General features: G+C 43.4%; 1 protein-coding gene across 1 annotated transcript in view; it reads left to right on the plus strand.

The window, feature by feature from the left end:
• LOC123033061 (ubiquitin-conjugating enzyme E2 E2) overlaps positions 1-11,380 on the plus strand; it is a 142,864-nt gene that overhangs the window by 129,607 nt on the left and 1,877 nt on the right. Inside the window, exon 5 of the mRNA XM_044449407.1 lies at positions 5,437-5,584. Within this exon, the coding sequence (XP_044305342.1) occupies positions 5,437-5,584 (148 nt within the window). The remainder of the gene's footprint in view (positions 1-5,436; positions 5,585-11,380) is intronic.

Consider the following 11,380-nt stretch of genomic DNA (forward strand, 5'->3'; position numbering starts at 1 on the left):
CCGGATGTGGCTATTACTTCCCAAGACCCAGGATCCCCAAATGAGCCCCATGTTTATTTCTCGGAGCTGGTTTCTCGTCTAGTCCAGTCGCTGGAGATAGAGGCCTATCACCACCCTGGGCCCAGCACAGACCAGTTTTACGACATCGTCCGAGGGAGCAATCTGCCACCGTTGCCTTACCATTGATTACCACGCTTCGCCAGGCAATGGTTCAGCCCTGGGACCAACCGGCTCAGCTGCAGGCGACGTCTCGCCAGTACGAATCTATGTACCAGATATGAGAAGACGACATCCCATTCCTGCTGCGCCACCCAAAGCCTAATTCAGTGGTGGTCAAGTTGTCCCAGGGCAGGGAGCCTCGCAGAAATACAACACCCCGAGATAAGGAAGGGAGGAAGGTTGACATGATTGCATGCCGGGTCTACACAGCTGCAGGACTCGGTTTGCGTATTGCAAATTATGAGGCTACACTGGCACGTTACCAGTACTTCATTATGCAGAAGCTGGAAAACATCGTCTCCTCCCTCCCGGACCAGCAGGCAGACCTAGCCAAGGTCTTCTTGAACAAAGCGGAGCAGGTAGCCATTCAACAGTTGTCTACTGCGAGACATCACGTAGACACTGATTCTCGGGCCATGGTCAACGCTATCTCCCTCCAACGACACGCGTGGCTCAGGAACTGCAATTTCCCTGAGGAAATGAAGAGGAGGATAGAAGAAATGCCATTTGTTGGCTCTGGCTCCTTCCATGCGAAGACCGATCGGAAACTCAAAGCCATCCACGAGTCCCGTATGACAGCGCGTCGAATGGAACTCCCACAAGCAAAACGTAAGTGGCCCTGGTCCAGACTCTACGGGCGCCAGCAATATCAGCCTCTCCAGCAGTTCCACCAGTGCCAGCAACATAGAAGGCAACAGCCTCAACAGTGCTTCTCCCAGGGCCATAGGCGGTTCGACACCGAGAAACGTCCCCGTTGATGGTCCCGGTGAACCAATTCATCTCTCCAGCTCCCACCTTCCCCTCTCCCCTTTGGGAGTTGGCTCCAAAGCCGACTTCCCACTTGGGAGGCCATTACATCTGACAGGTGGGTACTGTCCATCATTCAGCTCGGATATAGAATAGAATTCGACATCGTTCCACCATCAAGCCCTATCTGCTTTACACCATCATCGTCGGTTCTGTGCGATGAAGTTCTTCACCTTCTTCATAAGGGAGCGATTCAACAACTCTCTCTATCCTAGATATTTTACAGTCCCCAAATGGGACGGTGGTCTTCGACCTATCCTGGATCTAAGAGGAGTCAATAGATATATCAAACCGAGGAAATTCCGGATGACCACTTTACAGAATATTCTTCCGTTGCTGAGGGATGGGGATTGGTTCGCCTCATTGGACTTGAAGGATGCATATTTTCATATTTCTATCCATCCTTCCCATAGACGCTTCCTTCGTTTTACTGTCGGATCCGATATTTTTGAATTCAGTGTTCTACCATTTGGATTGGCTACGGCACCGAGAGTCTTTACAAAGTGCATGGCTCCGGTTTGCACCCACCTACGACTCCAGGGTATACAGGTCTACCCCTATTTAGATGATTGGTTAATTGTGTCACGGACTGAAGACACCCTTTTAGCGGCTGTCCGCGTGACTTGTGCTTTACTTGATGACCTCGGACTCTGTATTAACCTTAAGAAATCGTCACTTATTCCCACGCAGGTCATCGATTTCATCGAAGCACGTATCGACTCCACCCTGCAAAGAGCGTTCCTTCTTCCGTCCCGCAGGGCCACCCTGTGTACGCACATCCATCGGATTCAATGACAAAGGACAGTTCAAGCCATCACTATACAAAGATTGTTGGGACACATGGCAGCCTCAGTGGCCATTGTGCCGCACGCAAGACTCAGGCTCTGCCCGCTTCAATTATTTTTCAACAACTCGTTCCATCCGCAGCGGGATCTACAAACCAAGCTTCTGCAGATTCCATCTTCGATCCTTCACACCCTGATGTGGTGGACTATTTCACACAACCTATCTGTAGGTGTTCCGTTCCGCCCACCCCAACCGACAGTGACAGTGTACACCGATGCATCTCTCATCGGATGGGGTGCGACATGTGCAGGACTTCGGGTCCAAGGGACATGGACCCAACGGGAAGCAGCGAGGCATATCAATTTCCTCGAGCTTCTAGCGATTTTCAATGCTCTCAAATCTTTTGTAACCGTCTTACACCGCCAAGTTGTACAGATTGCGTCCGACAGCATAGCTGCTGTTTTCTACGTCAACAAACAGGGCGGGACAAAGTCACCTCTCCTGGCCCGTTTGTCAATGCAAATCTGGGACTGGTGCATTCCTCGGGACATCATGATGCTGGCGGTACATCTTGCGGGAACTGACAACGTAGAAGCCGACGCACTGAGCCGACAGATGTCAACTACCCACGAATGGGAGTTGGATCGAGTGGTTTGCAACCAGCTATTCCAGTTATGGGGACAACCGGATATAGACTTGTTCGCGACCCGGTCGAACAGGGTGTGCGAACTGTTCTGCCCTAATGATCGACTGGAACAACCTGTTATTCTACACATTCCCTCCAATCCCACTCCTCATGAAGGTAGTGTCGAAGCTCGTGCACGACAACGCCACAGGAATTCTGATAACCCCATGGTGGCCAAGGCAACCCTGGTTCACCACTCTTCTCACTCAGTCCAGAGGAGTTTTTCGATGACTTCCACTCGTTCCTCATCTGTTAACACAACACAATGGGACAGTCCGACACCCGGACCTACCCTCGCTGAGACTAACAGCGTGGTGCTTCTGATAGATTTGAATTTTCCGTCGGCTCCGTTGCCGTCCTGATCGACGTGACCAACTCCTCCCTCGGAACTGTCAGGGTCAATTTCGGGACCGATAGTGTTATCCTCGGATATCCAGGCAATTCTCGAATCTGCACTACGACCTTCCACACGCAAATCGTATTCAGCAAAGTGGAGAAGATTCTCTTCCTTTGCCAATGCCCGTTCCTTCTCTCCGGAGTCGGCTTCGATCGAGAATATTTTGCAATTTCTATTTGACCTTCATCGCTCGGGACTCAAGCCTTCATCTATAAAGACCTATATGGCTGCTATCTCACATTTTCGTGGCAGTATCCAGGGGTCATCTGTTTTTTCTCAACCCCTGATTCGCCATTTCCTTAAAGGGCTACAAAATTTGCACCCATCGGTTCAACCTGTTATGCCGACGTGGAGTATTTCTGTTGTACTTCAGGCCCTTACAAAACCTCCATTTGAACCTTTGGCAACAGTGGATTTACGCCTAGTTTCATGGAAAACTGCCTGCCTTGTTGCAGTTATTTCAGCCAGAAGAACCAGTGAACTGTGTGCTCTACGCATAGACCCACCGTTCTTGAACTTTCACAAGGAAAAAGTCATTCTCCGAATGGACTCCAAGTTTCTTCCCAAGGTGGCCACACCGTTTCATTTGAACCAAGACATTGTCCTCCCTGCGTTTTTTCCATCTCCATCGACTCCGGTTGAGCGCTTTCTCTATACGCTGGATATTAGGCGCTGTCTAGCCTTTTACAGGTCTGGCACAGAAGCGTTCAGGAATTCCAATAGACTTTTTGTCAAGTATGCTGCTCCTGACAAGGGCTCTCCAGTCTCATCTCAGCGACTGTCCAAATGGATTGTGCAGACCATAGTCCTAGCATATCAATTGGCAAAACTTGACTTACCCTCACTTCCTACTACGCGAGCTGTAGCGACTTCGTCGGCCTTTACAGCAGGGGTTCCAATTCAGGATACTTGCAAGGCTGCAACTTGGGCTGCTCCATGTACTTTCACCAAGCATTATCGGCTTGATGTACGCGCCAGAAGGGATTGTTCCTTTGGTAGAGCTGTGCTCTCTGCCATTCTTCACTGACGACACCTTCCCTCCTCCAAGTCTGGTAAGCTTGCTAATCACCCATATGTGTGATGCACAGAGGCCATGACGAAGAAGAGCAGGTTGCTTACCTGTAACTGATGTTCTTCAAGTGGCCATCTGTGCATTCACACAACCCACCCGCCGGCCCCGCGTGGTGTCGGTGAGTGGACTGTTTTTCTTACTGTTGGTTCCGTGTGTTCCTACGGTACCGATTTTTCTTGCTGTGATGCTGTTTTTTGAACATTAGAGGGTGAATGTCGGTCTTCAAGACTGAGTAAAATGGCGGACGCTCTGCTCTATTTATACTGCAGGGGGGAGGGGAGCGGAGTGTTTTTCCCACCAAAAACCGTTAGCTTTCTAATCTTCCGGCCTAGGCACCGCGCAGGCACAGCACCCATGTGTGACTGCACAGATGGCCACTTGAAGAACATCAGTTACAGGTAAGCAACCTGCTCTTACAATGGGAAGCAGATTTCTTTATCATTTAATTTTGAGTTAGGGGGTATTTTTGCAGTTCTCTGGCAAAGGAGCACAGAGATAGGAGATTAAAGTTTATAATAAACAGTTTTAATGTAAGCTGAAACACCAAGCCTGCAGAAATATCAAGATAATTATACATAGAATGGACTAGTTCAGATGATCTGATCTCTTTCCTATACTTGGCAGGGAGGGGGTGAAATTGCACCTTTCCAGGGGCATTATGTACTGAATACTCAATACCAGCATTACTGCTTTGTTGTTTTAAAAACCCACTATGTCAGATCCCATTTCAAAACCTTTGTGTTTCTTACAGACAACGATATCTCTGAATTCTATAAAGGGAATGTCTGGGGCTAAGGATCAGTCAGAAAGTATAAGCCTTCACTATACAACATGTTGTGCAACATCATAAAGGTCATTTGATACCTTTAATACATACTCTGTTCCATTTGTGCCTCTGCCTCTCCACCCTTAGATTCCCCATGTTCCTCTCACTCCAGCAGTCAGCCAGCTTGCCATGCCTAACCAGCATGATCAGTCTTCTATTTTGGGATCCCCTCTCCCTGGGGAGAGGTCCTGAAAGGGTTTTTGGACTTGCACAAACCTTAAGATTTCTTAAAGCCTGGTGATGGCCCCCACTTGTGGTTTAGTGATAAATAAGCACCACCTACAGAAGCCTCAGCATTTGTGGCCTTAGCATCAGCAATGGAGAGAGTGATAATTACATGTATATATTATAAGCAGTAATATGCATGGCTTACACTACGTAGTCGGTGTGGTGTCATGGTTGGACTATTGGACTCGGATTCAAGAGAAGCAGGTTCTAGTCCCCACTCAGCCATGAAACGCCCTGGGTAACTTTGGGTCAGTGACTGTCTCTCAGCCTAACCTACCTCACAGGGTTGTCGTGGAGATAAAATGGGGAAGGCAAGAGGATTATCTAAACCACCTTGGGTTCTACTCAGGAAAAAAATACAGGATATAAATGTAATGTAATAAATGTCAATAAATAAATTATTGATTTGTTTGCAGGTTACATTTCGGACAAGAATTTATCACTGTAATATTAACAGCCAAGGAGTGATTTGCTTGGATATTTTAAAAGACAACTGGAGTCCAGCGTTAACCATTTCTAAAGTTCTTCTGTCCATCTGCTCACTTCTCACAGACTGCAACCCTGGTAAGATTCGCAGGATTGGTATTTGTTGCTATATAAATTTAGATTGGCTATTAGGGCTTCTTTGTTTCTAAATCTTTTTTAGCAAAAGAAAAAAGAAAAAATCTCTTAACAAATGAACTTCTACTTGCCCTACCTTTCTAGAAAAAATACTGTTGCAGAATAACTCTTCAGGGTATGCTAACCTCTGTAGATTACAGGTATTTTCATTAACTGTAGTTAACATCAAAGAGTTTAATCAATCCTTCATGAACTGCTTGTGGTATAGTTGAATGGTGATAAAAAGATTTAAATTTCCTGTTACTTTGAAAAAGTGCACATATTGGCAGAAATTAGTGTACAGTAGACAAAAGGTACCTATATTTCAGGTAATCAATGAATTTAAGCTAAGTGTATTGATAGGGTTGTCTTTTTTCCTGTCCCTATGGTTGTATTTCTAGCAAAAATCTGGGCTGCAGAAATGAAGCTTGAGATCTTCTCTCCTGAGGGTAGCTCTATTAGTCTGTTGTAGCAAAAACAACAAAGAATCTTGTGTGTTACGTATTATGATACATGCTTTTGTGGACAGAAATGGTTTCATAGATGCATGACTGTTATCCTAAGAATGGGTAAATAGTGAGGTAAGAGAGAAATGAACTGGGGAAAGTAGACATTCCCCCTTCTATGCATGAGCTCTGCCTCATCATTTTTTTCCTAGTTTGTGGCAAATCAAAATTGACATTTCAGCCCAATGATGAAACTGTGCTTTGTGCTTGCCATGCAAACCAGAATTGTAAACGAGGGATGTTTTTTGTGGTTCACAGGACAGGTGATAGCCATCATTTGCTAGCTCAAATACAACTACATTCGGCCCTCCACATTCATGGGGATTAGGGGTACAGGACGCTTGCAAGGCTGTATCTCTAGCCTGCCCAACCTTAATTCTTAATACTGTTTACCATATGTGTACTGGTAGTGCCTTACAATTACTTCTTTTGCAATTTGAATAACCTTTAGCTCAACACAAGATCCAAAGTGCCGTGGTAGAGCCCACTCTGGGGAAGCTAATCCCATGTTGCATAGTATCACAAGCCTCACACAGGGCCACTTGCCTGGTTCGAGTCTGACACCCACCCACTCTGATACACCATTCCAGGCTGGCTGCAGTTGTGGCCAAGAGGAAGAGGAGTATGCCCCATGCTACTGTCTGTGGGGCAGTAGGCCACAAAACTTTTTTTTAAATCCTATTTAATTATTGATGGAAATCTCATGACTAATCCAAAGAATGGAATTTAAATTTGCAAAAGTTGAGGTTTAATTGTATTAGTCACCACAATTCAAGCATTAACTAAATAAGCACATGCCCTGTGGCCATTAGACAGAGTCCAGACAGCCAGAGAAGAATTCCCAGTCCCAACTCTAGCCTGGGGAACTGGCTCCAAAGTCAGGACTGAGGCTCTAAACTTGCCTTACTTTCATTCATGCTTTTGCAAATACTCCCAGGCACATACACACACAGGAATATACACACAAAGTGCATACACACACACATTCATACCACTGTTCTCTATCACCTGGAAGCAATTTTCAGCACGCTCCATCTTCCCTTCATCTTGGTCCAGTCAAGGCCATTTTAAGGCAGAAGCCTGGCAGGGGCCCCAAGTTCATAAGCAACCTTGTAGTCTTCATGTACACTCATCTAATGAGCAGGAGCAGATCAGATCAACAATCAGAAGGCAACAGTGAGTTTCTCTCCACAAAACTATACAATATACAGGTTTTCCTGTGTAAAGAGAAAAATCAACCCAGAAGGCTTAGATTTATGCAAATCTTCATTGGAACAACAAATAGTGGTAAGAATGACAGCTAATTAACCCCCAGCCATACACAGTGATTAGACTGAGTTTGATGCACAGCTGCAGCTTCATTGGCAAGCCACTGCTGTTCTTCCCAAGCAGGCCAATAAAATGAAAAGAGGTATTTGCCCGTGTGACGTTCTCATCCTAATCTACAGAGGCTGAGAAGAAGCTCTTTCCTCTTCATTTTCACATCAGTGCCCTTTTGTTTTTTATCACCCAAGGCAGGCACTAGTTTGTCCCTTTTAAACAACTGGTATGACATTTGCCTTTTCAACAAAACTATGTTCTCTCTTACGCATTCTGTTTGTCACCATCAGGCAGCAAATTGGGTTAAGAGGTATCTGATTTTTGTTAACAACTGGATAAATTTATTGCTATGACAGGGATGGAGGCAAATGTTCACATGAATTATGATACCTAGAGGGAAGAAATAAATGAAACAATTGAGATAGAAATAGAAGGAAAGGAAATACTAACATGATAGCATTAGCTCTCCAGAATATTTATTTATTTATTTATTTATTTATTCAATTTGTATATTGTATCATAACCAAAGCCCTCAAGGTGGCATACATAATAAAATCCAATGTAATCAAACTATTGATAAAACATAGTAAAACCATTTAAAAAGTTTTAAAGCAGCAATATATAAAATCATTTTTTAAAAGAGATAAATATCCAAGCAGCTAAAGCATGGAGAAAATTTATTTAAAATGCAGCACCAAATGTAAGAGCTACAAATGATTTTGAAAAGCCCCAGAAAATAAAAAGAAATCAAAGTAGGTACCAGGGAGAACTTGCTAGGGAGGCCATACCATAGTTTGGGAGTGACCACAAAAAAGAACTACTGCAAGGAAGTCCATTACTCCCATGAGGGAAGAACTGAAGCGAAGTTTTAGTAGACTAGGGTAGGCTACTTGTTGCCAGACACTGGTATGGGGATCCATCATGTTGCCCTACCTTTTTGTTTTAAGAAATAACATGGGAGTAATGGACTTCCTTGTAATAGTCCAGCCCAGGCTTCCCTGGCGAGTCCTTGGTGAGTGAATGGAAAAAGGATACCTGTTTTTTCTGTCCCACCCAGTGGAGCTTCCTTTTAAATGGGTTCAGTCTTATTGGTTATAGATTCAGCCACCAAAATTGTTTTCTGTTTTTTTAGGATCAGTAATGCAAAGTAGATGTACTGGTTACATTTTACTATCTCTCCCATTTTTCTTTAGTTTTGCAGAACTTGGTAAAACATGTCCCAACAAAATCTTAGTTATACTGGATTAGTTTGCAGATCAAAGTGGATGGATAGCCAAGTTGAGTTGCAGCTTGTGAGAGATATATGAAAACTCTTTATCGATGGGGAAACCAGATGTGTAAACAGTGTTATGCTGATCTTTGTTTTATAATACACTTATGAATAGATGTATACATACACAGCAGTTACAGCTATTTTAGCTATTCTGGTCCTTTTCTTTTTTTTAGTTGCTAATTAATTTTGTTTTCACTTGTCTGTTCCTTAGATTTCTTAAGTTTCAGACTGCATATAATAGTGGGAATAACTAAATAGCATGGGAAGTAATTTCTGTACTGGACTCTGAACACATTTAGTAATGTTGTAGATAATTTATTGTGCTAGCATAAGTTTATATTAGGTGATAAGAGGAAATATGCAATTTAATCAGGTAAGGTTAACTGACTGGCATTTTGAATTCCCTGCAGAGTACACAGCTTGACTAATTACACTCTTAGTGTATATATTATAAACTATTGAGCAAAATAAAATGTTACCTTTCTCTGGTTGCATGAGGTACAGAATTCCTTTGTAAGCAGTGATGCTGGCTCCTATTCATATGTAGCTGTCTTTATGTATTGCCCCTTTTCCTTTCTGTTTATGGATGGGATCATCATGTTTTGATCACAAACTACTGAAATGATTCCTGTTCCCAAAGTATTCCAGTTTATTGCATTTAAAAAGCACCATGTATATTATTGTCCTATTTGTTGATAATATAAGAGAATTCCTACAGAAAGACTTATCAAACTGTCTTCCATCTGAAAAAGTCACTTCATAGGTGAATGATCCAAAATTGCTTAGACGACTCATCTGCCCAGCTAGCCTGGTGAGAAGATTCAGATCGCCTCTCCCAAAGGAGCACCTTCTCACCAGCTCTTTGACTTGGTTATGCTGTGAGGAAGACAAATCTCAATAACGTGTCTGTAGAAGGCCCTTTGCTTTTACAGAGCCAAAGAAGAGTCCACCAAATGATGAGCAAGTGCTGTAAAGAGCCTGGGCAGGGTTGTCCTTAGCTTTGGTGTATGAGTTCAGATAGCTAGATGGAGTTCACTGTGCACCCTTCAACCAACCAAACTCAAAGGATTATTATGTGGCAGGGTGGGGAAAGAAACCATCATGTACATTACCTTAGAAGTAGATGGAATAAAATAGAAATAAATTATAAATAACAATACTACCTAGTGAATATGTTCTATTATAGGATCTTCCCCTCAATGGGAATTCATTCTTTTTCTGACCATTAGTCACCAAAAATAGAGTAATTCCTGCTTTGGCTAGTAGGGGGCTGTTTCCAGCCTTTGAGTGCCCAGATCTGGGTCATCCTTCTTTATCCACTTCAGTTTATCTTACGCTTCTGAATAGAAGCTGAGTCATAATGTTCTGACTGCAGGTGAATATTCAACGAAGCTCACCAAGATCTTGACATCCCAGCAATGTTCTGAAAAATCATGGCTTATTTCTAAGTCACTTGCTCCAGGAAAGATTCATAAAAAATATCTTCTAGGCTAGGCTAGCACTAGGCCCTTTTTTCAGCGCTGTTTCAACCAATGGTTGTTTGAGATGCAGTACTATAACTCTGCCATATAGCAGTGGTACACTATGCTCTCTTCCATAATCAGGAGAGAAAAGACTAATAAAGGCTCTCTCTGAAGACCATCTGGCTCTAATCAAAACCCAGTTGGATCCACAGTGACTCCTATGACTGCCTTTGGCCACATACTTGCTACATAAAGATTTCATCATAGAACAGATTATTGAACAGGTGTAGACCACTTGGTGAGCTTCAGATGTTTGGATTACCGCTGCCATAAGCCCTGGCCCTTGGCTGTGCTAGATGGGATTTAGTGGAGCTGTAATACAAAGGTCTGAGGGCACCAGACATTGCCTACCTCTGGTATAGAGTCCAATGTATTCCACTCCTATATACTCTGAGCTCTGTAAGATCCAACCATTGATATGCTACCAATATGTTTGCTTCTCACTGATGTTTATAAAATACATACTTGCCATGTTTGGAAATTCCAGAATCCCTCCATTGTCTGTTGGGGCAGCAGAATGACCCACAGTTCCAGACTTTACATGCACTGCCCTTCTAGTCCCCAGGTGCCATTTTTATTTCTCATTAGCATTCCATCCATCAGTAGCAATTAAGCCAACTCTCCTCTGTGCCAAATACTTTTCAAGTTGTTGGTAAAGCTTCCATATCATAATGAGTCTGTCTTCACAGCAGCCTTTTTAGAATTAGGTATTCTAGTAGCTATAAGTAGCTACTAAGAGAAATGGGAGAGAGAGACAGAGAAATCTTAAAACCATCAAGAAGTACCAGATGTTAAAGCTTGTGCTGCCTTCTTCCAAACCATCATTCATTCATTCAATCATTCATTGTAAGGATACTTGTGATCTCTTGTCTTGTATCATCATGTCCTCCATTTACAATGCAAATCTTCCCATGCCACAGAACTATAGCTAAAATGGCACTAGCCATGCACAAGAGGGAGATACAGTGGTATCTTGGCTCACGAACTTAATCCGTTCCAGGACTCTGGTCATGACCCAAATTGGTCGTGAGCCAAGTTAAATTTCCCCATAAGGGTCAATGTAAATAAGGTTAATCCATTCTGTAACTACTTTTTTAATCAGAAAAATGTGAAGCAAAGTGACAAAGAACAACAAAGA

The sequence above is a fragment of the Varanus komodoensis genome, unplaced genomic scaffold (genome assembly GCF_004798865.1).
Source record: "Varanus komodoensis strain SLA01 unplaced genomic scaffold, ASM479886v1 scaffold58, whole genome shotgun sequence".
Lineage (NCBI taxonomy): Eukaryota > Metazoa > Chordata > Lepidosauria > Squamata > Varanidae > Varanus > Varanus komodoensis.